Here is a 26748-nt window from a genome sequence, read left to right as displayed (position 1 = left end):
CACATTTATTTCAAAGTAAGCAGGACAGAGACAAAGAAGTAATATCAATCCTAGATGCATGCAGATTCTTAGGACTAGGTACTTTATAATCTACTTAAGAAGCTTTCACACTAACTTTTTTTTTTTCACTTTTTACATGGATTTAACGTCTGTCTCAGTATGAAGAGAAGACTAAACCTAACCAAGTGAAACTTCCAGGAAAAGCAGCCACCTTGGAAAAAAGATTAGGAAAAATGGGAGTGGTAATGTTGCTTGGAATTGGTTTTTTCTTATTTGTAATTAAATCAGTAGCAAGAGAACTCGAATTTAAGTTTAGTGCTGTTTCTCATCATACCTGCAATATTTGTGTCTAGTATGTATTTTGATCTAAAAGTACAGTTATTAAAAATTAAAACTGTTACTTAAGAGTATCTTAGGGTTTTGTTTTGAAATTTGTTGTTGACATAGAATGTAGGTCTAAAATCTTGTCAAAGCGGCTTTTTCTGTTTTTGACATAAAACTGTGATTATTTCTTACTAATTACTCGTTTCAGGTTTTACTTTTACCTGTTCAGAGCTGAACATCAGCAAATTCTGATTATATATCACATGCTTGTATTTAAAATTATAATTCAGATATGTTTTGGGGTTGGGAAGGTATAAAATATTTTAAGTATCACTTTCAATTTATGTTGATAAAAGTCTTTCTCATCCAGAGAGATACATGTATTGGTTTTTTATTTTCATAATCAAGAGAACTTGGAGCTCTTGTTACATATTGTCTAAAAAGTCATTTCCCACTGAACTGTGATACTTAAATCATGCCTTAAAAATCTGCTTCCTTAGGGATACTCACCTCTATTAAGTGTTTCATCACATCTATTAAAGGATTATAGTAGTCCTTTGCTACAAAACTGCAGACAACTTAGAAGGCATAGCAGACTGGTTTTTCTTGGTCTGGTTTTCACTACAAATTTTTTCTTAGTATTTTCTCCACTTAAAAAGGTGTTTGTAATCCCACAGTGAAACATTTGTAACTGGTTTTGATCTGCTTACCAAACCAGTTATGTTGGGAAAAAGGGAAGTTGGTTTAAATGAATTCAAACTAGTTATGTTTCTGCAGGTTTCAGTAAACGTCTGTAAAAATGCTGAATATTTTGGAAGAAATGTTTTTCTTTCAAAACGAAACAGAAAAAGTCAAAAAAAATATAAACCTGAATGAGTGTGTGAAAATTTTGGTCTCTTGAGTTTTCAGAAATATTGCGTGGAGTCTTAACCTTTGGTATTCCCTCTAGAGAGTAGTAAGGAGAAGAGTAAAAACCTGGGTGCAATTCCAGTGACTGTTACTGCTGTTTTCTGCTTTTTTTAGAGATTTGCAATGGGTATTAGTGCATTTCCTTGCTGCAATTATTTTATGTCCTTTTGTTCTTCAATGCCAAGAACATCCTACAGAGTGATGAGGCCAGAGGCAAAATCAACATAAATTGGGGAGTTCTTTCTGGGTTTTTCTGCTCCCAAACTGGTGTCAGAGGCAATAAGCTGTATTCACCACCACCGTCTACCAGAAGTGGAAGTGAACATTCTGTCAGCATGAACAAAGTATATAAAAGTATATACTTAAAAAATAGTTCTGTTTCCTCATATTAGTTTAGAATTAATCCTAAACTAATAGGGTGCATATTGTGAAAAGAAGAACCTTTTAAATACAGACCACTCCTCTAATCAGCTCAAAATATGGTTCAAATGCACTTGCTCAGTGGTGTGTTGGCTCGCAGGCAGTACTAGAATTTTGACACCTAATGTCTTTAGGGAGTTTCTGTTGGGTGAAGGTGTTTGGGGTTTTTGGGGTTGGTAGTGGAGGGGGGAATGCCAGGCATGTTGTTCAGACTATGTTTCCTGCATGGACTTTTGCATTAGTTAAGTGGAATTATTTCAACCAATAGTAAGGTTTCTGCCCTTCAAAAGATTCTGCTTCTTAGCCCTTACTCCACTTAAGTGACAATTTGCATCAACAAAGCCACTTCAAAGGACACTGAATATAGCTTTCATTTCAAGAGATGCATTTCCTGCCACTAGTAGATTCTAGCAGAAAAGATCTGGTCAAATGGAGGCCTTTTAAGCTTAACTTGGAGCTCTTGCAGTTGAACAGAAAATCTGCTCCAGAAAAGTTTTATTAATATTTAACTAAATTTTTATGCCTTTGGTGTAAAATACTTAGGAGGGAAAAAGTAATGCATTATGGTTGCTGGTAATTTTTTTTCAAGTGTGAGAGTTATAATAAAGTGATTTTTGCAGAAGTGAGTCAAAGGTCTGAACTTCAGGAAGTGACCTCCAAAGTACATTTGGAAGAAGCTGGTCCTTTTGAATTATCTTCTGGGTCACCTGTTTCTGATGCTTATAGTCACAATTGTAAACACACATGTGAACATTGGGTTAAACATAGGCTGTGCCAGCAGCATTCTTGGCATCCTGCACTGTTCAAGCATAGTGTTCAAAATTCCATAAACCACTCACAAGAAGCAAGGGTCTTGGAGTAACCACTTTAAGCTGTTTTCATTAGTTGGTCAATTGGAAACCACTTTGCATGAGGAGGACATTTTAAGAGCCAAATGAACAAAGATTATCTTAACATACCATATCATATAAAAATTATAATAAAATTGCATTTACCTTCTTGGATTCCAACTCTGGCTTAGACAATGCATTTCAAGACCTTTTATTCACTTTCATGCTGTTGCAGTGTCTCTTTCAAATTCTCTGACAAGTTGTCACAATATGGTAGTGATAGGGCAGGAAGCAAAGAAAAGATTCCTTCAGCATCTGGCCCTTGAGCTACACTGTCAGAATTCTTACCCTCACCAGTACCTCCTAAGGGAGCCTTCATATGAAAACGTTCCTGCTGAGAGGCTTCCTTCTGCAAGTCATCTAATTGCAGTCATTATCCCCAGAACAGTAAGAATACAATGATTTGCACATCTATGAGAGGATTGGGAGAGAATGCTAAAGAGCTTTGCATATATTAAACAGGTACACTGTGCAGCCCTGCTGCTGTTGTTCTCTTCCTACAGTAGTGCAAATTGAAATGCTGAGGATTGGGTGAATTGGACCTCAGGCCAAATCCTTCAGGATACCTGGTTGCTTAAAGATGCAGGGAGGTTCCTACTTGCACAGTCATTGGATACCTAACTTGTCTTCAGAGGGATGACTATTCATACCATGGCCTTTTCTGAATCTTTAGGCTGTTATGTAAAAGTAGGGCCTTGGGCAGTCCTGTGGAGATCTGAAGGAACTGCAAGTTGTTGGTTTTTTAAAATTTTCCTGTCTATGATAGGCTGTGGCTTCTGTGTCTTGTGTCTCTCTTCTGTGCTTTGGGATTTGCCCTGCTCTTTAAATTTGACTTGTGCAGTACCTGGCCTTTCATAAGGCATTACTCTTAATTATTCCTGCTATGCAATTACAAGTAATAAAGAGCAGTTTGGGCTATGTGTATTCTTAAATTGAGAAAAAGTGAGCTTTCTTCCCCACTGTATTCTTCGCTGACCTTAGCAAGTGTTTGGTTTATCTTCTTTTATTTCATCCAAGTGCCTTGTTGAGGATAAGATTTAAAATGTGCAATTTATTCTTTCTTTTGTTGTCTTTTAAGCCTTACAGGTGTTTCCCAAAGCTATCACTTCCTCGTGAGTTGGTGATTGCATTTGCCTTCTCTGTTCCACCAGTTCTGTAAAGGTACAGATTGTCTTTCCCAAATAAAACTCCTGTGTTACTGCAAATGTAGTAATACACACTGTAAAGTACTACAAATGTTGCTTTGGATATTCATGTACAGAGACTACAGTTCTGATTACCTGTTGGTAGGTAGCAAGGCTACAAACCTTGAAGGTCTTAACAGGTATCAGAACTACAGATTTCTGCTTTTAAACGTGTGTGCTGTCATTTCTTTGTTCTGAAAGCAGGGGAGAAGTGTGTATTTGAAAATGTAAATTTCCCTATTCCAGAAATAGGAATTTTCAGGTAATGGGGCTGTACTGAGATACAAGTGAGACATGACAATGGGGTACTACTGGCATTAAATGAATTATGTGATCTCAGCAGTTTTAGTAGCTGATAAATTACTTCTAGTTTTTATTCTGATCCAAATGGCATAGTTTCATATAATATAGAGCCACAGTCCCTGGAAGTGGGACTTACACAGATTACCTCTGCAGAAAGATTTTCAGTTCTTTTAAGAAGTGGTACTGGCTGTAAAATATATGGGAAAATGTGTTCTGTGTAAGAGTTTAGTGGGGTTTTTCCTAAAGAAAATTTGAGATGAACCTTCCATGCCTTCAGCTTTCCTGAAAATGGTCTTTATTTGAATGTAGAAATACAGGTTTAACTACATTATTTTCATTGTTGTATTGAAAAACCTCAGCTCAGTTTTAGAAGGTGTGCAGAAAATGGGGCTTTCAGTGCTCTGGCTACTCCAGTGACACCTGTATTGCACGTGGCATGATTTCTTAATTGTATGAAAAACTTTGCAAATAGTACTTGTTGAAGACAACAGATTTCTAGATTCAATCTGCAGCAAGGGAGGCCAGCAGCCTCTCCAGGCTGCATCAGGAACCAGCACTCCCTCTCAGGAAAGACAGTCCTCTGTGAACTTCTTCAGCATGAGTGAGTCCTTTCCACAGGCTGCAGTTCTTCACAAACTGCTCCAATGTGGGTTCCTCCCCTCTTCCCCTTATGGAATGCAGTCCTTCAGGAATAGACTGCTCCACTGTGGGTCAGTCCTGCCATGACCCTGCTCTAGCATGGGCTTCTCACAGAGTCACAGCCTCCAACCCAGCATGGGGTTGTCCACAAACTGCAGGTGGACCTCTGCTCCACCATGGACCTCTGTTGGCTGCAGGAGGACAGCCTAACCCACTGTGGTCTGCTTGTCTCCTCTGCCCTCGCAGCTGGAGCACCTTCTCCCCCTTGTTCTTTACTGGCCTGCTTGTCTCCACAGCTGTTCCTCTCACATTGTCTAACACTCTTTGGCACAATTGCTGCTCCAGAGGGTTTTTTTTGCATTAGCAAACAGTGGTCCTGTAGGTACAACTGCCATCACTGATGGCCTTGACCTTAGCCAGTGGGAGGTTCGTCTTGGAGCTGGTTGACGTAGGTTCTGTGAGACACGTGGGAAGCTTCTCGCAGAAACTACCCCTATGCCCCCTGCTACCTAAACCTGGCCATGCAAAACCAGTGTGGTTCCCCAGGTTCCTTTCCAAACATGCCTGTTTTGTCATTTCTCTATAATGAGTGTGGTTGTTAGAAATAATGGCTCCAAGGTGAACTTCTGTAGGGCTGGCACAAAGTGGAGGGGTTGGAGAATTTGAATAGCAATAAATGACTTATGGAGAAGAAAAGGATAATATTGGTAAGCCACTCATGCAGTAGCCACAAGTTAAGGAGCACCTGTTTAATGCAGAAGGGTATGAGAAATTCTAAGAAGTCAGCATTTTACAGCAGGCCTGAGAAAGCTCGTAGCAGGGAGGATTGTAGCCTGTCTTTGTATGGGTCTAAAATACTGCTGGAATTTTCTGGCTTCTCACAGTTGTTTCTCTGCCCTGGTAATTGATCCAAAACGTATTGTAAATGTAAGAAATAAGTGGCCAGAAGCTAAAACGTGGAGGTTTTTTACAGTGATTACATTTTATCAAGTAGATGCTGAGTGCTCATCTGTTGCTTTTAAGACCTGCTAGAGTTAGTAAGAGGAACTGTAGTTGCCTCTGGGCAAGTAGTACTGTTGTATAAGCATTCATGTGTCCCAAACTTCAATTATTCTTACTTGGAGTCTTTGCAGTCAAAAGATTTTGACATTGCAGTTGTGGGTGGGTATTTGGTGTTGATATCTGAGGGTTGTTTGAGATATTTCTTTCAAGTGAAATTGGTAAGTAGATGAATGTTATTGTCTCAAAACCTCACATAATTCTGTGTTTTGCATTTTCTTTCTGAACAGTGCTTACATCTGCTATTGTCTGTGGTCTTGCGAAGTTTGTACCGAGAAAGAGGAGAATGGCTGTAATAAGCAGTCTGAAGAACAGCTCTTAAAGGGTGCCTCCTAGCTTGCTCTTACAGGATTTTCACCTGAGTTAACAACTGCAGGCTTCTTTAAGTTGTGTAGTCCCTAATTCACTTAGCAACCTTGGGCATTTGTCTTTTTTTCAGCCACGGCTGCTGTCTTAGAAGTGGGACATCTCCAGCTTGATAATGAGGGTTCGTTGTTTGGAGTACGTGTTACCCTGTATTTGCTTTGCAGAGATGACACGAAGTGAAAAAGTTGCTAAATCCCTTGTTCTGAGTTGCTTCCGGCCCCGGCCGCATCGCCCCTGTCTCGGGCCGGGGAGCGGTGCGGCGGCGGATTGCCCGTGCGGGGCTTGAAGCGCGGTGGGGCCGTGGCCCGCCCGCCTGTCGGAGCCCACGGGCCGGGGGTCCCGCGGTGCGGGGCTGCGCAGGGACGCCCGGGGCGGAGGCGGAGAAGCCGGCCCGGCTTGGCGGGGCCCGGGGCGAGGGGAGGCGGCCGGGCGGTGTCCACCCCATGCCGGGACTGCTCTGGTTCTCTGCTTCTCCTCTGGCACCGGGTCGCGGTTCCGTTCCGTGCTCGGTGTTCGCGGGTGCGCGTACCGAGCCATGACTGCCGTCGTGCCAAACCCCGAGGGGTGCCAAGTGCTGCCGTCTGTAACAGCCGGGGCCCGCCGCCGGCTCCGCAGCAGGTCGTGTAGCATCTGCTGGCGGGCTTGAACTCGCTTGTCTGCTTGTAGGGTTATTGGAAAGCAACTGGCTCCTCGGGATTCCTTGCCTAATCAGAGGTGTTACCTCCTCCTCTTCCCCCAGTGTCTCTTGACATCATTTCATCCATCAGAGTTTCAGAGGAAAAAAAAAACACCAACCAAAGCAGAACCCACCCAGTCTGAGAGCAGCCCACACCAGCCCCTCAGTTTTGCCGTGACTGCAGGGAAGAGCTGGATCGGGGTAAAGATGAAGGATGGGAGCGGGGCTGAACTCCACGTCCTGAGGGATTTGGTGCAGGGCGAACCGAGAGGAATCCCGAGCGATGCAACTGACCGGCATCCCCCGTATCCCGGCAGGGGAGCAGTAAGCCCCGGGATTGCGCGTGGGGATGCGAAAGGTGCTTGAGCCACGGGAAAGAAAGTAGCCCTCAGGTGCGTTTGCCCCTGCTCGTCCTTGTTGCTCCATGGGATTTCTTCTGCCCCCCGCAACTGACCTGATGTGGACCGAAGCGCTTCTAACATGAACTTTCTCCCTGGGATCTGGTGGTCCCTTCCCTTGGTCTTGGTCTGGGCGACCCCACCAGTCACCTCCTCATGGTGGTAAGCTGTGCAATTCCAGAAATTTTTATTTGCTCTTGGGGAAGGTGGGGTCGGATTAATTGTGAATTAGGGGAGGTGGGGTAAGCCTCTCCCCCTTAGTCTCGCAGAAGCGGAGCTCGCCTGCTGCCAACTGCTCCGGTCCAGAAAGTCCGGCCTTAAAGCGAGCGGATTTAGACAATCCCGGCACCTCCTTCCACACCCCGTCCCCGCTCTCCGACCTCCTTCTCCGCATAAGCGCAGCGAACTGCGGGGGCTGCCCGGGGCTTTCGGCAGCGGTGCTGGGGGACACGGGCCCGGCCGGCGCTGCCCGGAGCGGAGGGAGCGGGAGGAGGGCGGGCAGGCGGCGGGGGAATTACGGCCGGGGAATACGCCCGAGGGGCGCGGGGCGAAGCGCCGCTGCTGGCAGCCGCCCCTCCGCGCCCCGGCGGCGCTGGGAATTGGCTACAGCGCCCTCTGCTTTTTTATTATTAATTTATTTTTTCCTTCTTCCTCGCCCTCCCCGCCCCTCCCTTCTGTTCTGTTTCTCCTCGCTGAACTGCAAGCTGCCAGGGCAGAGGGCTGAGAGCCCGGCGGGCAGCGCTGGGCTCCGATTCAAGTGATAGTTGGTGTCGGCGTGGGGCAGCTCGCTGCAAAACGCGCGTTAGCGTGTGAAACATAAACCTGCCCTTCAAACTGGGGACCCCAACCAGACTCAGGCTGGAAAGTCTTGATTTAGGAGAGGAGGCTTAAACCCCTTCTTGTAATCCTGGGGAACACATTTAACCTTGACTCTGGCTGATGCGCTATCAAAGCCCTATTTATCAGACTAAGCATTTCAATAAAATGACTATCTATGTCCTTAGTCGTATAAACGTTATTTATAGCGATGGCTTTTTGTCATGGTGTCTTCTAAATGTCACTTAACTATATATTTTTTGGAAGTCACGGTTTTAACGATTTTATGATCGTATAAAATAATGAAAATTCAAAGAAAAGGACTTTTCTTCTGTTTGATCCCTTCAAAAGACACCTATAGAAGTTTGGATTTTATGAAAGGTACCTTTCGAAGCGTTTCAGGACTAATAGAGACCATCTGGATACAGATGATGTAATTTAATTTTTTCAAGGTTGTTTTTTTTTTTAAATACTGCACGGAGCTCCAATAGCGGGGCTTGGGGTTCTCCTCAATGCTTCACGTTATTAAAAAAAACACAGGGTCGATGAACTAATTGTAAAGGATTTCACCAAAAAGGCAGAGGTAGCTGCAGCTCGGGAAGGCTCCGGGGCGCTGAGGAGCCTCCTTCGCTCGCAGTCGGTGCAGGGGTGGCCCCCGGTGCTGCGGCCCCCGGTGCTGCCCTGCCCCTTGCCCTCCGCAGGTACATGGGCGCCGTGGGCTCCTCGCGGGTGATGTGCGACAACGTGCCGGGCCTGGTGAGCCGGCAGCGGCAGCTGTGCCGGCGGCACCCCGAGGCCATGCTCTCCATCGGGCGCGGCGTGGCCGCCTGGACGGCGGAGTGCCAGCACCAGTTCCGCCGGCACCGCTGGGACTGCAACGCCCTGGAGCGGGGGCAGCGACCTGCTCGGCCGCGTCCTGCTGCGCAGTGAGTCCGCCATCACACAGGGGCTGCCCGCGCCTGGGGCGGGGCGTGCGGCCTCCGCGCCCTCGGCCCGGGGTGAAAACGGGCTGCGGGGAGTCGGTGTGAGGGTACGAGAGTTTCCTCGTAGTGGTAACAGGGCCCGGCACGCCCTGGGCAGCGTGCGGGAGCCGTGAGAAGCGGTGGCCGTCCTCCTGCATCCTTGGTCTTAGCAAGGGTGAAGCTTGGTTTTACATTTCAGGAGGAAGAGGACTTGCAAAGTTATTTTAGGGTTCTCACGGACAGCAGAGCAGCATATATGATAACGTGAAGGTCTGTATTGCTTAAAAACCTGTATCAAGTCAGGGAGACAATGTGGGGTTCTGGCATATTAGGGGCTGGCTCTGCAGTTCCGACTTTTTTGGTGCATAATGGATATCACACCCGCATATTAAGGCTACAGGGAAATTGAGGTATCAGAATGTGGCAGCAGGACAGAAGACTTTCCATCACAGCCCAGCCTCGGGATACTCGGGATGGGGCCTGTTGGCAGGGGCAGCTCAAGCACAGGCAAGAGCCCGGTGCGTTGGGCTGGCAGGCGACAATTCCTCCTGCGGGCCGATTCCGCTGGAGCATTTTCCGGGAAAGCGCAGCCATTGGGTGCGGTCCCTGCAGGGCTGTGCGTCTGCAGGGTGAGGGGCAGCGCTGCCCTCCAGGCACTGCCACATTTCAGGTCAGGCTCCGGCGGACAGAGGGGCAGGGCACACACTTCTGGTAGAGGTGTCAGGCCTGTGCAGACCCAAGCACCTGAGGGCTACACTGTGCCTCCCGCCCCGAAGGAGGATGGTTGAGCAGGGTGGTGTTGCCATCTAAAGGTCAGAGTAAGGCATCTATTGAGTCTTCAGATCTCAAATGTGCCCTTTTGACTCTAAGAAATGGCTGGGATTTGTTACTGTGTGCTGCAGCTCTTTCCACCAAGTGCCACACCCTGCGCACATGGCTTTCCTTGGGCACAGCCAGTGGCTGACCCTGCCCTGCACTTGTGTCCCTGCAATGTCCCCAGCATCATTCTAAGCTGTGAGCAGCGTGGCACCTGCAAGGAGGGGAGAAGGAAAGTACCCTGGGACCATTGCCCCACTGGTGGGGACTGGCAGGAGGATGGCAGACACTGGGCACGCTGAGCCAAACAGGGGAATTCTCATTCCGTGCTAGGTTCTGCTGCTGGTAAGCCATGGTTCCTGTAACCAGCTTCGTGTTCCCTTAGCAATTATTTGTGAGTAACCAGTAACGTCACCCATAGGCTAAAGTTTTCAATGAGGTTTGTCTGATATTCAGGAAAACATGTCTGGCAGAACATAGCCTAGTAATGATGAGGCTATTTAATAAAAAAAGTAAAAATGTAGTTTTTCCAAAAGTGAAGTTTTCACTGTTGGCTCATGTGAGAGAATGACAGCATCAGGCTTCTGAGCTCTGCACTGAGCCTGATCAGGCTGTGATTGCCACAGAAATGTAGCTTGATAGCACTCTAATAAAATTGATTAGTTCAATAAAATAAAAAAAAAACCTTTGCTCTTCCAACAACATCAAGTGTTTCTTTTTAATTAGCACTTTTAATATTTTGGAATAAGTTTTCTCAGAAATAAGTCTTCAAAAGAGTATGCTTTGTAACAAGCCAGGGTAACTTCTGCCTGATTTTGAAGGCAGTGTAGGGAAGGCATGGTTTGCCCAGGTTTTGTAAGCTTTTAGTTGCCATTTGCAAAAGGCTTGCGCAGCATGTGGAAGTTCAGGACCCATTTGTAAGTTAAACATACGGGTGGTACTGCAATTGAAATACTAAATAATATGTTCTGTCTTGTAATTCTGCCTCTACAAAAAAATCACAGTTAACATTTGTCTTTGGGGTCCCCTTTTATTGTGCTAACATTACTTAAGGCTTACAAGCCCTGCAAAGAGATCTCTCTCCCTGCAACATGTCTTAGATACTGCACAAAAATCTACTTGTCATTCTTCCTGTGCTAAAAACTTTAAAAGTAAGAAAATACTCCATTACCATAAGGAGATTTGTGGCACTGCAATATAAGTCTGTATTGTAAACTATTACATCTTAAAATAAAAGCAATTATTACATTGAAATAATGTACCTAATCACCTATGAGTAGGCGTAGTCTAGAAATTCAGATAATCTTTGGTATAATGAAGTATCTTGATTAGGAGATGGGATAGCTGCCAGAGCAGCTGGCATGAAGGAGTCACATCTGCCAGACCAAATCTTGCCTCAAGCATGACACAAGTGGTGCCATTGATTTAATGGAACTTATTTGTGTGAATTACGGTTTTGGGCAGAAAACCTAATATTAACTTATTTTTCAGAAAATAACACCCATGTTTTCTCCCTAGCACGTTTTAAGCAGGAAAGCCTATTCCAAGAGCTTCAGGAGAGGAAAATCTAGTTTCAAGAGTTACTTGCAGTATTTTGCAATGTACATGTTGTTTTAGTGTCCCTATTTAATAATTTCTTAAACTTATCTCTCCAATAACACTTCATATATTCTTCTAAATTCACAAAACATGATAGGAATACCAGCTGTCCTATTCACATATCTGTACAAAACAACTGATCCATGAAAGTATATTAATCAATATCAGAAGCAAATGTTTAATGTTTTCCAACTCTAACACTATATTGATGAGCTTTTACCAGGGAGGGGTCCAAGTTTAAGCCATGACTAATTCTGGCTCCAGGGAATGTGTATTTGTGTGATTTCAACCTAGTTTATCTTTTGCTCTGCAAAAAAGTCCAGGCTAACTTTCTGGATATAGGACAGCCACTCAAAGTAACTACCCCAATGATATTTAAAGTGACTTTTCTTGTTTCAGGTAGTCGAGAATCTGCTTTTGTACATGCCATCTCCTCTGCTGGAGTTGTTTTTGCCATCACCAGGGCATGTAGCCAAGGGGAGCTGAAATCCTGCTCCTGTGATCCCAAGAAGAAAGGCACTGCCAAGGACAGCAAAGGCCATTTTGACTGGGGTGGCTGCAGTGACAACATTGACTATGGCATTAAATTTGCCAGAGCCTTTGTGGATGCCAAAGAACGGAAAGGAAAAGATGCCAGGGCACTGATGAACCTTCACAACAACAGAGCTGGAAGGAAGGTGGGTGTCCATCCAATAGATGCCTAGAGATGTTCTTGGACAACTCTGTAGTGTTTGAGGCAGTTAATGCTTGGCCCTTGCTGTCTGATCTCAGCAGTTATGAAGAAATATAGGAAGAGCAGGAGCCTGAGCTGCTGTTTCCGTCTCCCTTGGAGGTTCAGTGTGACAGACCGAATTCAACTGCCTAACAGTATTCCTGTTGGAATCACTTCAGTTGCTCCTTGTGTGGGAAGTTAAGCAGGAGTCTAAGCTGCAGGATCAGTTTGGATGGAGGTTTTGTTCTGAGCCTAATTCTGATGTAAGCAGGAGTTTTATTTTTGGTTAATACAGAATACAAATTCCTGAGAGAGGCTGAAGATCACACTGAAGAACAGGCTTGACAAAGAGCAAATTCAAAATAACTCTTGAGACAAAAAACCCCGTTCTGTCGATTTCTGTATGTGTATGGTAAACTTAGTCACAAAGTGAGCTGAGGTAAAAGGTACAGTAATTTCACGAATACAAGCCGCACCAATTTGACCAAAATTTTGGTGGAAACCCGGAAGTGCGGCCAATATTCCGGGACAGCTAATACATTAACAAAATTCTAAAAGCTGCCAACACGGAAGTGAGAGCCCGCGGCAGCCCCAAGCCAAGCTGGAGCCCGGCCGGCCCCGGCAGAGGTGGGAAAGCCTGGCAGAGGCGGGGCCAGCAGTGTGGGGGGCGGGCGGCAGAGCCTGAGCCAGCAGGGCGGGGCAGGGGGGCGGCAGAGCCCGGGCCAGCAGGGCGGGGGAGCCCAGGAGAACTGGGGCTAGCAGTGCAGGGGAGCATGGCAGAAGCAGGAAGGCCGGCGGGTGGGGCTGCCTGGCAGCGGGGGAAGCCCAGCAGAATCGGGGCCAGCAGCGTGGGGGAGCCCGGCGGTGCGGGGGCCTGCAGTGCCGGCCAGGGCGAGGAAACACGGCGGCGGTGCAGACGGGAGGGGGCGGCCGGCGAGCCCAGCGGCGGCGGCGGCAGCCCGGCGGCGGGGCTAGGGAACGCGGCGCGGCGCGGCCGGCGAGCCCGGTGGCGGGGCTAGGGAATGCGGCGCGGCCGGCGAGCCCGGCGGCGGGGCTAGGGAACGCGGCGCGGCGCGGCCGGCGAGCCCGCCGGCGGGGCTAGCGAACGCGGCAGCGGGGCGGTGCTGATGGGAGAGGGGGGCCAGCGAGCCCGGCGACGGCGGCAGTACCACCCAGCCAGCCCCGCCAAGCCGTGGCGCTGAGCTGGGCCACCCGGACCCGTCGGCAACCATGAGCGGGCTGAGCCTGCCTGGCCCCGCCCCGAGCCAGTAAACCCCGCTATGCCGCGATCCTGTTACTAATTGGCCAATTTGTGAAAGCTGCGCACGGATTCTCGCTACGAACGAAAGTGCGGCTAATATTCGGGGTGCGGCTTATCTATTGACAAAGACAGCAACATTGTCGAGGCACCGGGGGTGCGGCTTATAATCCGTGCGGCTTGTATTCGTGAAACTACTGTAATTATTTTCACTTTTTAAGAAAATAAATCCAAAATACATGTCCCTCCAAAAGGTAGTGGCCTTGGAGCATGACCTACAACCCTTTTTCTATACACTGAATGAAAATACCATTCCTGAATTTCAGCTAGAAGAGTCTTTACTTTCACATCGTGAGTGGGTAGAAGGAGTAGTTGCCAGGTGTATTGCCCACTTCCGGTGTGAGCGCTGAGGAACATCTACACTAACATTTTGTGGTGGTAGCTATAAAAAGTAAGAACAATGCATGAAACTGGAATATACTTTGATTATTTGACTATGCTTTGATTATTTAAAACATGTTAAAAATTTGCTGCTCCCATGACATCTGAAATAATACAGAAAAAAAAAGTGCTAGACCAAGCCCTTTTGGAGTTATTTGTAGGGAGATTTTGTGTTTTATCTTTGGTATTCCTTAATGCATATGTAGTAGGAATTAAGTTGTTTGTATTCTGATCTTTTTTTGTACTACAAGTAGATGGTTTTCATGAAAAGGGTGTGTTCTTCAGCATCTTTCCTCCACCTGTTTATTGCCAGCAGGTGTAATTAATATGTGATAGGCACATGCAGTATTGTGGTCATGTTTCTGTTACTGTCCAAAAGAGGCTGAAGTCTGTAATACAAAGAAAGATTTTTTTAGAAATGTGGAATAAGTTCTATGATGGTAAGTACTTTCTGTAGTATTTGAGCATCTTATTATTTTTAAGTTTTAAAAAACATCTCTGACAAATACTAAGGTGATACTGGTAAGGTAGATTTCTAGAACAATATCAATAAATTTGATAAATATATTAAATTAAAAACAATTAATTTGTTCTCTTATGCTCTAGGACCTGCTTTATGGACAGAGGCACTGTTTTGTATTCACAGTGCAGTAGTGTAGGTTTAGCTTTGCAGGGATCTCACCACCTCAGCTACCCACAAGCCTAGCATTTTGACCTAAGACCATCTGTGCCCTTGGTTTTTTCTTGCCCCCAGATGGGGTGCTGATAGATTTCTTTTAAAACTAGACTATTCCAACTGTGTTAATTAAAAAATAAATAGAAAAAACATTTATAATATTCCCATATGAATCACAGAACATAATATGCTGTATATCAGCATAGGAATATCACTGACAAAAAAGAGATCTGCATTCCTATGGGCTTCTTCCACTATTCCAGCAGGTTCTTTTAAACATACAAGTAGTTAAATTGATTTCTACTCAGATAATTAAAACCAAGCATCTGCATAAATCCCAGATTTGTGATATGGCAATGAAGTGGGGCTGTGGGAATGCCAGTGACTTCTCTGAAGTAGTCATATCATTTACAAGTTGGAAAGAAAATTAAAACTCCTTTGATTTTATAATACATTCTCACTTTATTACTAAGTGCTTGACTGAAAAAGGCTGCCCCACTGTGCATCAATCTCACTTCTAATCATGGAGCTTTCCTCTCTCTTACCTTCCTCCCATGATGACATTCCTCTTGTACAAACTCTAAAAAGTTCATATTTCATGAATCCTTAAGGCATAATATTTATGGATCAAATATCCATACCTACATAATTAGGAATGAATTATTTACTGTCTATGCATCTGTTGTTCTCCAACATCATACAGATAGCTTAAATGTCTGAGATGAAGCTGAAATGACTTTACTGCTATCCGGATGTTAAATTAATGATAAGGATGATCTCTCCAATGCAAACTAATGAAGGTCTTATTCTAAAATGTTTGTTAAAAGCTGTATAAGCATTTTAAGTATACTGTATTTTGAAATTCTGCATAGATCTGATGCCTAGCACAGGTACAATGCTTTACACAGTCTTTAAAAATAATTTAAATATGAAATGCCTATAGCTTTCTGGGCAGTATCTGAAATGCTGTTCAGAGTAAAGAGCAACTTCATGAAGATGAACTGGAGAGAGTCAGAGGGTCAGCACAGCAATCCTGCAGCTGGAACAATGGGAAAATGATGCACCTTGGCCTCCCAAGGGGCAGAATGATTCTGACCATTTCTGGTCATCTCTTCCTGTCCAGTCTATGTCCTAGCACTGCAGACCACATCGATCCTTAGCATTACTGGCAGGAGCAGGAGGGTAAGGATTGTGTGTGCAGTGAGTCAGGCAACCAGAGCACACCAACCACATGGGGATGACTTGATGCTACCAGTGGGTGTCACTACAGACCGTAATTTGGAGACCTATCGCAGGTCTGGCACTACAGGATGGATAGAAAAGGGCTGAGAAGTAATTAATGGCACTTTGTTTTACCTGTGTATATTTATATTTACCTGTGCATTTCTAAACAGGCCGTGAAGAGGTTTTTGAAACAGGAGTGCAAATGCCACGGTGTGAGTGGATCGTGCACGCTAAGGACCTGCTGGCTGGCCATGGCAGACTTCAGGAAAACAGGAGATTATCTGTGGAAGAAATACAATGGAGCAATTCAGGTGGTCATGAATCAAGATGGCACGGGTTTCACTGTGGCTAATAAGAAATTTAAGAAGCCAACTAAGAATGACCTGGTATACTTTGAGAGCTCTCCAGACTACTGTATCAGGGACAGGGATGTAGGTAAGCCTTTATCATTACATGTGAATGCTTTTATTTAAGACGTTTGTACTTCTCAGGTCAAAAATTATGGTTTTATTGTGAATGTGTCTGTTTGTATATACATATATCCATGACAACCATCACATTTTCTGAAGAGTTGTGCCAGCTCCTGTAGGAAGAGATAAAGTATTGGTGCTGCTGTTAACACTGGATTTTCCTGCTTCAGAGACTCAATAGAGACACACTTAGTGTTACAGAATTCAAGGCATTGCCAAGCACCAGGAATCCTGCTAACAGCTCTTGACCCTTGTATAGTATTTCCTGATGTGGCAATTAAAAACTAGCAACTAGAAAACCAGAAATTTGGAAAAGAGAGACAGAGTGAGTAATGGATGAGAGAAGTTGTGGAACTAATTAATAGGTTGTATAATGGACCAGATTGCACCCTATATGACAAATCCGTAAGTATCTGGATAGCAATGCAGCTCAACTCTTTTTTGGCACTGCTGCATGTTTACAATCCAAGTTTGCTTGGAATAAACACTGCAAAACAGCTGCACTTAAATAAGAACAATATGTGAATTCCTGGTCAATTTCAATGAACCCAGAATTTCATCCAGTACAATTACATTGTACAGTGTTTCTGGTTAGTTGAGTCAATGGCATAATTTTAAATGTTATTTATTATTTTGGCAGGTGATGTTTATTACCTGCACTAGTGCATACCATTCCTTGAATAGTGGCTGATACTGTAAAGTCTAATTCAAGTGAATAAATGGGCATATTGTGGCATCATGCAGAGATTAACTTTGCAGACTAGGATTTTTTCAAAACATTTCTCTCTTGACGTAGCCTCTTTTATTGGAAAAACCATGATTTCTTTTCCCCTGGAAGAAGAACTTTTACACTGCCCAATTCTTTGTCAAAAAACCATTTAATAATCTCTTTGTGCTAATCTCATCTGTCAGTCATATTAAAATGGAGGAGAGTGGGCATTTTTCATCACAGTGTATTATATGCATTTGCCAGACACTGAAAAGCCTGCCCAGAGATGGCAAAGTCTGACATGTTCTTTGGCTCAGCTCAGTATAAGGCTGCAGCTGAGGTGGTGTTTCTTTGCTGCACAGAATTCAGAGAATGTGGCTGTTTGGAAGAGCATATTTTTAGAAAACTGCAGTAAATCTTTGATGGGATGTGGGATGCCCCACTGCTCGCATGTTGCATGGAAGGAACCACACAAACAAAACCTGATCTGGCTTTGAGGGAGATGATTTTGGCAGCTGCACCACATTTTTTTCATTTTTTTGGTTTGCCCTGTTGAGCATTTCAGAGTGCCAGCCCTGATAAATGACTGCAAATGAAATGAGATTATGCAAGTGTGAGTTTGGAAATAGGTGGGGAGCATCTCAGTGTCAGCTGAATCTAATACCACAGTTTTAGTGTGGTATGTTTTAGTGTGTCCTTGAATACAGTTCTGCCTTTGATTCTCCAGGGAATTCAAGTTATTTAGTGCTTCAGGGAAAAAAATTATCTTGAGGTTGGTTAATATTGGAACTGAATGAAGAATTCACAGAGCAAACCTTATGAAACATCATGACTTGACCAGGAGACAACTTCAAACTGTAAAATGTCCAAGCCAGTGTCCTGTGTGGCTTGGTTGTGCTTACACATAGGAGCCAGTGAGTTAAAAGTGCTCAAGGATTCTGCCATCAGCAGCCTACCCAGGAAAAAAGCAGATACCTTCTCTTTCCCCACTGGAGCTTCCACCCTGGGTCCGGCGCTCTGTCTGAGGGGGCAGCTGGACATACATATGTGGAACAACCCAAAATGTGGTTTGTCTGTTTTTATTTTTTTTCTTCCCTTCAGAAAGGAAAAGAGGAGTAATTGATTTCAGGAAGGATGCAATATGGGAAATAACTTACAGTAACTCAATAGCAAGATAATGTAATAGCCTGACCACCTCTTTCCTTGCCTTAAGATTTCACGAAGGACCAAATGAAGATTTTTCAGAAGTGTTCAGAATTCCTTTAACCCTGCACACATAACTCTGCTGAAATACATTTTGCTTACAATTTCATACTCAAAATTTGGTAGGAGCGGAGATAGAACATCCCATAGAACTTTTTTAAATCATCCTAAGTAAACTGTTGTTTTTATCAACACAGGGCCACCTCTTCAGAGCTGGCCTGGGAGATCCCAGCCCCTGCAGACAAATCTGCCTCCAGTGTGTGCTGCCTGTTCTTTTCAGCCCTTCTGTACTGGGTGTTGTCCATAAGATCCAGTAGCTTCAGAGCTACTTTTCTGTGAACATTTCCTTTAATTAGTTTTTCCTTGAGAACACTTCTCAGGAAACTCTCGTTGGGGATTTCACTGGTTTTGCTCTTTTATTTTTCACTTTTGTTTGTGTATGTATGTGTGAAAGTCTAATAATGGATGTTACTGCTTGACACCAGATTTTAATCAATAGAAGTAGAAAGAAAAAACTCTCATTATATACTAATAAATACATTTTTGAGCTTTAAGAATTAAAAGAAAGTATTTTTCACCATAACACATGTTGACTTCCAAAAATAACTGCAAACCAAGAAGAAAGGACTTGATGTACAGGCTGTGAAGTTGGCAGTATGAAAAGCTGTGGATGTTTTGGCAGGTAAAATGTGTGTAGGCATGGCAATTCCAACATTTGAAATGAAAACAAAGAGGTTGTACAAAACCTTTTTACAAGTTAGAACCTACTCCTGCCTTGTAAGTGTTGAGAATGTGCATTGCAGGTAGCAGGCAGAAAACTCTGCCTGATTTTGTGCAATGTCTTCTGCTGCCTTCATCCCTTGGCTCCTCACTGCTGGTTATTGTTCATTTTCTTTCTCACTGGAGAAGCTGCAGAGATCCTGAAGATGCTGTTTGAACTTTTAAAAAAGATTGGTTTTGCTCAAAATCCAAGCCTTTATATGAGCTTGTTTTCACTTTTGTCACAATCTGTGGATAATTAAGTCCCCTGTCCTAGTTGTGTAGTAAATGTTGATGTTTTGTGGTCAGCATCAGATGATACCAGTTTCTGTCTCTTAGTGGCTGATATAATTTTGGTTTTGAAGCTGCTGGAAAAACTCCTGTTGAAAGCCGTGGGTGCCTCCTGCTTAGGTTGTCCTTTAGTGCTGTGTGATTTCCCCTTACATCTGAAAATACGAACATTGGACTTGGAAACTAACTTGTGCTTCAGCTGAGGAATGTGGTGAAACCTTTCTGGGCAGCTCCTCATGGATATGGGGGAACATGGGGTCTTCCGTCACCCTCAGCTGCCCGATGACATAGCCCCATTCTGCTCCTGGCTGGGAGTTGTGTTGAGGTGGGGGCCAACTTTGCTTTTCCTCCACTGGTGTGAATTTCTGATACACAATGCTAATCATGTGGGTCACAAACTTGGTCTTTTTTTGGCTTGAACAGAGAGAGCAGGACAAGTGCCTTCAAAAGTTCTCCACAGAATCAATTAGGTTGGAAAAGACCTCTGAGATCATCAAGTCCAACCTTTGAGCGAACACCACCTACTAGATCATGCACTAAGTGTCACACCAGATCTTTAATATCTCCAGGGCCAGTGACTCCACCTCCTCCCTGGGAAATCCATTGCAATGTCTAATAACCCTTTTTGTGAATTTGGTTGTATTTTGCACATACAGTAACATCTGCGATGTGATACATATTGCTGTGGGCTGACACAAACAGCAGAACTTATATTATGTTTGCTCAGCATCACGGATGGAGGAGAATGTGATGGTTGGGAAACAGGATCTGGGCTTTTTTCTGCCACAGGCTTCCTGTGAGACCACAGGTGTATCATGTAGTTCTGCATCCCCCTTCTTCAGCCTTGTCGAGACTGGGGGCACTTGGGGCCCCTGGAAGTCTCTCTTCCCCCATCATGGAGTGATTCCTGAAAAAAGATCTGGAAAAGGCCTCTTGGCATACTCTTGCTATGCCTGTTATGCCAGTTGCCCTGGTGCAACTGGCTCTGTAGGGAGAACTGCAGAGCTGAGGGCTTGCTGGGAGTCATGTGGGTCACTGCTGGGGTACCTCTCCTCCCTGGACCTTCCTGCAGGGATCCAGGTGTCAGCATTGGCTATAGGGACAGTAGGTCAGGAGCAGGAATTTCTGCTGGTTTCCTGGCGCAGGGTGTGCCTGGTGCACCACATCACTGGTTGTTACAGCCAATTGAGATGCTCCCCCAAATATCAGAGGCCTACTTTTTAAGGTGCTGTTCAGCCATCTCCCCAAGGGTGCTATGCAGAGCATTGGTCCATAGGCAGCAGCAGAACGTGCTCAGAGCCCAAGGAGATTTGGGATTTATCAGGCTGCAGGTGCAGGAGCCTATGTTTCTGGCTCCATTCAGTATGTTTTCTCTTCCCTCTGCCAGTTTCCTCTGGGGTGGCTCAGCCTGGCTGGGGCAGCAGCACCTTTGCAGCTCAGGGGCAGGGCCAGGGGCTCAGCTGATGGCAGCAGCTGCCCAGTGGCTCTGGGAGGGTGGCCAGGGGCCACTTGGGGGGCCAGCAGCCATGGGCTCCTTCTGCTCTGCCTGCAGCAGACAGGAACCAGCCATTCCATAGTGAAGCTCTCCAGGTGTATACCTCTACCAATGAATATTTAAATATTTAAATAAATGCAGAAATCTAGGCCATGGGAAGGCAACTGAAATGTGTGCTAGGGGCTGAAGCACTTCTCCGGGATGACAGTTGAAGACTGTCCTAAATTTGATGCAAGAAGAGGAAAATTTGCCCCCCATGGCTGAGACACTGGATCATGTGTCAATCCCATGAAAAAACACAGTTTGAGAAGGAGACTTTGGTCCAGTTCCTGAGACCCCTCATTGCATTAGTCAGCATGCATTGCATTTTGGGGTCAACCCCCATATAATATGAAGTCTTACTGATGCTGGGGGGCAGCAGGAGGTGGAGAATCAGTGAAGACTTGTATGTTATAAACTGCTTTGAGACAGCATCAGTGCATACAACCATGGGGGCACGGGGAAAGAAAATTGGAATTTAATCAGCTTAAATTATTAATAATTACAATTTAACTGCAGTTTACATTTTTATTAATTAAGATTGGTTTGCTATCCTACCTCATACAAATTTTAATTAATGTTTGCATGTATCTGTTTTTCTTAAGAAGATAAATTGTTCATGTTCAGTATGCACCTGCAGATACACATTGTAAAATATTTCCAGTTAATTTAGTGACCGCAGCCGTTACTTAGGGAATATCACCTTGCCCAAGAAGAGAATGGAGAAATTTTCTAGGTCTATGGAAAATGTCAGAAGAATGTTATTTTTTTTTAGTTTGTCTGCATTTTATTCATAATAGCAATACATAGGCAATTAGGTGAGGCAGTTAATTTTTATGAAGTTTTCATATTGATGGTAATAACCTATCGCCAGCAGTGGTATTAATCCTAAAATGTACCCTAAAATCAGTTTTTGTTGGATGAACAGTGGCTTCTCTTTGGTACAGTCACTGTTCAGACTAATTCCTTGCAGAGCCATTTTGTGCCACGTGAATGTAGGCACAAGCATTTCAGCCACTCCCTCCAGAGTGTTTCAAGAACATGACAAGGTATGGTTCCTCTCCCTCTTTCTGTCCACAGCAAGATATAATTTAATTTCTTGTAATCTCATCATGAAGGGGGAGAAGAACTCTTGGTGTTACCCCACAGAGATGAAAGGCACACAGAACAGCAGCTCTTCAGCTGCCACCTGAACTGGTGGAATGGGTCCTGTGGGTGGACACAGCAGCAATGCCAAATGCCTGGGGTGCTTCTGCACTCTACAAGACTTTAATCACTGGCAGTACAGTTACTTTACCCACTGAGTCCCTCACAGCCACCAAATCTTGTGGTCTTCTCTTTCCTAGCCCTCTCCTGCACACCCAGAGCTCCTCAGCAACGCCCATGAGATCGTGAGCACTATGAAGATGCTCTGCCTGGGCATCCCATTTCAGACAGTCTTGGGGGACTGGGTGCAGGGAGCAGGACTGTATGCTCTCTGGAGGGGAAGAAAGTGCCAGGGAAAGATGAAGCAAAATGTGATATACTAACATAATCAGGCAGACCCTTGAAGTATTTAGTCCATTTTATTCCTCCTCATCTCCAGGACTGATTCCTAGGGGAAAGAGGAGAGCAATTTCACCTTTGTAGGCATTTCTCTGGCTTGATACTGAATCCTGGGTAATGTGATATTGAAGGATCAAATACATTGCAAATTGTATCTCCTATACCTATTTTCATATGCTTGCTGTCTTTCATTAAAATCCACCTCCTGACCTTTGCTGCGTTCCCTTTGCAGGGTCCCTTGGAACAGCTGGTCGGGTGTGCAACCAAACCTCCCGTGGCATGGACAGCTGTGAAGTAATGTGCTGCGGGAGAGGCTACGACACCTCCCGCGTCAGCAGGATGACAAAGTGCGAGTGCAAATTCCACTGGTGTTGTGCTGTGCGCTGCCAGGACTGCCTCGAAGTGGTGGACATTCACACCTGCAAAGCGCCCAAGAGCGCTGGCTGGATTTCCCGGACATGACACACGGGCTACTGATGCTGAGGACCACAGCTTTTGCCCTTCCTGGTCCGTGCAGGGAATGCATCAGAGGGCCTTTTACTTTTATGCCTGTTTTGCCTTTGTTGTTCATTGCACAGAAGCTGCTGAAAAAATTATATAAACCCTGCAGCATTTACTTTGCATTTCTGCATGACAATGTTGCTGCAGAGTTGTCTCTGCATAAACTGATGCATCTCTGGAAGGACGTACTTATGCCAAGACTCTTCCAGCCACCATGTAACTCTCCTCCAGAATCCTTGTGGAAATTCATTCCTTCCATCAGGAACTCAAGAACATACAAAATAGGGCACTTTTACAAGATCACCACCACCAACTGCATGGGCTGGGCTTGCTCAACCATCTTCTGAAGGATCTTGGGCAGGTCAGCTTGTGCCCTGGATACCGAATGGATCAGGAGTTTGAGCCATTGGTTGGTAACTTCCCCACTAAAAAAATTTGTGGCTAGATTGGTGAAAAACTTTACTGGAAGGGTGTTTGTTCATCCCTGGTGGACTGGAGTTTCCAGTAAGGTGGCCACCTGAGGCCATCATTAGCACATTGTGGCTTCCTGTGGGACAGGAGTTGGTCCATGGCCTTAGACAAAGGAAATTGCAGGAGATGTATTCAACCACAACAGTTTGATGAACTATTAGAGTGAAAGCAAATGTCTTAGTTAAATGTTTATGAAAACCTGCCTTAAAAGCTTTTAAAAAGTAATTAATATTAACTGCTGAGGATTTTTTTCTGACCTGAAGGATTGAAGAGAATGTTTTTTCACCCTAGTGAAGGCTGGGTACAGGACACTCAACTACCTAAGGATAAGGTTTCCTCCTTTTCACATACACAATAGTGGAAAAAATGTTTGCGAACACTGATGGAGAAGCAAATGCCTTGCCTCAGTAATGACTTGGATTCTAAAGAAGTTATAAGTTTCTATGCTCTTTTAAAGTTAATAAATCTATTAAATGTGCTCAAAATATACTTTCCACTCAGATGGGGATATCCAAATTAGATTTTTTTCTGCATATTTTCTGCTAAACTGCATGCTTATGATTTGGAGTGTATTGGCTTGTGATGGAGGCAGTTACAGGTTGTGCCAGGTTCCTATGCTGGGCTGGGATCAGCACAGAACAACAAGCTGCTATAAAGATGTGCAGGCCCAGAAACTGGAGCCTTGGTGGAGAGGAACTGGGTCGGAGAGGGACCAGCTGCCTCTCCTCAGGGCAGGAATCAGCAACATGAACCAAGAGAAAAATGGGTTCTGTGCCAATAAGTATAATAAGGCTCTGCGAAAGCACCTACGAAGAGTAGAGACAGGCAAGGTAATGAAAAAATAGCGTAGAAAAAGGAGGTTGAATGAGTGATAGAAAACATTGTAGATGAAGGTAAAATTTCCATATGAAAATGAAATGGACTGGAAGAACCCTGGCAGGTACAAACAGTGCAGGAAAAGTAATATCCAAGTAGCTAACCAAGGCAATAAAGTGAATATTCTGGGTATGTTTTGGTTTTGGAACTTTCTGAAAAGACTGTTTAAAAATAAGGGGGTTTGGCATTAAGTGATCTTGAGGGAGCAGTCATTTACATCTGCAAGGCTTTCATAAAAGTTTGTATCACTAAAATGGGTAATTCATCACCAGAAGGCACAGCTGGTGTTAAAAGATTAGGAGGCTCCAGAAAGTTCTTTATTTGGACAGTAAGATAATGTTTCAGTTACTGTATATGGGAATGATCATGGCTAGAGGTAACAATAATCACACTTGTGTCTATAAACCAACTGCTGGTAGGAACAGCCCTACCCACATGTCCGTGCATGTGCAGTGTATGTATAATGTGTATATTTGTACCCACAGGCAGCTCAGGGGTTATACTGCTGGCCTCTTCATTGCTGCCAATTCTGGCTCCGGGTTGGATAAGGAAAATTCATACCTAATTGTATTTAAAGGTGAGCTCCAAGGAGAATTTTTATTGGGATTTCACTGTGAAATTAAATCCACATGTAGTTCGTAGCCTCAGCAATATCATACTTTAAGCCTTAAGGAATTTAAAAGCAGTATAATAATTTTTAACCTTTTAGAGAAATTTTGGGGTTTTTTTTAAGATTCAGGGAGCCTGAGTAGTCTAAAAGATTATCTATTTAATAAAGCTGAAATTATTTCAATGTTCTGGAAAAAAGAAAAAAAACTCATTCTTACAAGAGAACTTGTTCTAGGTAGTTGAATGAAGGGTAATGAAATCAGAGCTCTTCTTAAATCTGTTATTTGTTTAATATTCCAGAAAACTCGCCTGAATCCCACAGTCCCAGATAAAGTGTTTTGGAGTCACTGTATTAAAAGTATATTAACTTTTATTCCCCAACCTGGTCCTCCTCCACTAAGACACATATTCCTGTTCCAAACCTTCCTCTGGGCTAGAGGCCTGTGGTTCCTGAAGGCTGGTGTTACAGTAAGACCAGGAAGATGGGAGCGTTGAGTCCCTTGGCCTTTTCAGTGTCCTTATTAACCCTGTCCAGCAGCCAGCTCACCCAGGTGTGCACAGCAGGCTGATGTTCCCATTTCGGGCATGTACCATACTGATAAACTGTGATGCAATGCCTGCAGCAAAACCACTTCACCAGAGGAAACCCAGAATATTTCACAGCATAGCAAATGGGTAAGTGCTGTGCTGGCCACTTACTTGATGAGAGTTTTTCTGTATTTATGATTTTTTGGGTTTTTTTAAGAGCTCAAGGTAGACTTCTTACAGTTGTAGAACTGTACAGTTGCCTCTTCCACAAAGAAATTCACTCCCAGAAGCTTTTGCTATTTCTTAGTGGCAAAAGACACTCAGAGATGTAAATATTGCTAGGAAAGGCCTTTCTGTGATCTTCGGCAAATCCAAAAAGAAATAAAAAAAAAAAGAAAAAAACAATCCAACAAAGAATATAAGAGGGGAAAAAGAGGAAACAAAAAAGAAGAAACAGAAATAGGCATGGCAAATGAAATAATACTGTAGTTTTGTTCTATGGAATAAATTTACTCATGTATTTAGTCATGAAGAGGAAACAGCTGTCTCTAGGTAGACATTTTAGTGACAGAATAATGTTAGCTGAGGCTAAAGGTTGTAGCATTATTTTTTTAAATATGCAGTCCAATTTTCTTGAGGGAGTTTCCTTTAATTTGCTGCATGAACTCAGGATCTAGCAGCACCCTGAAATGCTGTTAGCCTGCCAAGCTTTTTGGGATTGCTTCCTCCCCACTGTTTTCAACAACTTCATCCTAAAATGTGTGTTGTGCTGTTATAGGTGAAATCTCATTTAAAAAGTTTGATTTTTTTTTTTTTGCCACATGGAAAATGAGGAATGACTTAGGAATGGTGGTGTATATTAGGGCATGTGGGCATTGAAGCTTGAGAGATTGCTGCTTTTTCTTTTCCTGGAAAACAAAAACCAATTTGTGCATCTCATCCTGGCCTCCCATCCCTGTGTTAACTTCTTTGCAGATGTGAATTAGAAATAAAATTTCTGGTACCGTGCTGCATAGCTGCTGAGGGGTATCCAGCCCAAACCACAGCTCTTGGTCACTGCCCGCAGGCTTCATGTCCAGCTTCTTGTGGGGCTCGGTGTATGGTGGCAAGGGGGAAAGGAATGTTTGGGGATTAGTGGACATCTGGATGTGGGGAGGGCACTTCTGCTGAGAAAAACCAGCTTTTACTCCAGTGTGGCAGCACAAAGTGTACCCAGGCTCACTCTGCTCCATGGCGTTTGCTCCGCAGTCTTTGGAAGCGCTTCGTAGACGTGGTGGCTGCCTCCAAGGGCAGAAGTGGTTGTGTGGTCACATGTCACAGCCTGCAGGTTTTACCTGCCACTTCAAACGATAGAAATGAACTTACATTGTTATCAGAAAGACAGAGGCAGCTCAATGTGATTTTGGGTTGTTTCTTCTGTAGAACAGCTCATTGGCCTGGGGAAATGGATGCAGCTTCATAAAGTTAAGATCTCTTGTGAGAAAGAAGCAAATGCGTATGAATCAATACATTGACAGCTCCCTCTGTGGTGGGAATTGGGCAGGAGCCCTGCTGGAAGCTGGGTGGAGCCAGGGCTACCT

At 44.4% G+C, this 26748-nt stretch overlaps 2 protein-coding genes across 4 annotated transcripts in view; both read left to right on the top strand.

The window, feature by feature from the left end:
- Positions 1 to 6356, top strand: part of ASZ1 (ankyrin repeat, SAM and basic leucine zipper domain containing 1) — a 42485-nt gene extending 36129 nt beyond the window's left edge. For all 3 annotated transcript variants that reach the window (XM_033059156.1, XM_033059157.1, XM_033059155.1), the window contains exon 13: positions 159 to 6356. In XM_033059156.1, the coding sequence (XP_032915047.1) occupies positions 159 to 353 (195 nt within the window). In that variant the 3' untranslated portion in view covers positions 354 to 6356. The remainder of the gene's footprint in view (positions 1 to 158) is intronic.
- A 193-nt stretch (positions 6357 to 6549) lies between these two features.
- Positions 6550 to 25537, top strand: WNT2 (Wnt family member 2). Its single transcript, XM_033059145.1, is given in 6 exon segments — positions 6550 to 7330; positions 8686 to 8881; positions 8883 to 8910; positions 11761 to 12038; positions 15843 to 16107; positions 22416 to 25537. Coding segments are annotated over 6 exon segments (1077 nt in total). The 5' UTR covers positions 6550 to 7250; the 3' UTR covers positions 22646 to 25537.
- Positions 25538 to 26748: the final 1211 nt, after the last annotated feature.

This window comes from Catharus ustulatus, chromosome 4 (assembly GCF_009819885.2).
Source record: "Catharus ustulatus isolate bCatUst1 chromosome 4, bCatUst1.pri.v2, whole genome shotgun sequence".
NCBI classification, from domain to species: Eukaryota; Metazoa; Chordata; class Aves; order Passeriformes; family Turdidae; genus Catharus; species Catharus ustulatus.
This window is presented reverse-complemented; position numbering and strand designations above follow the sequence as displayed.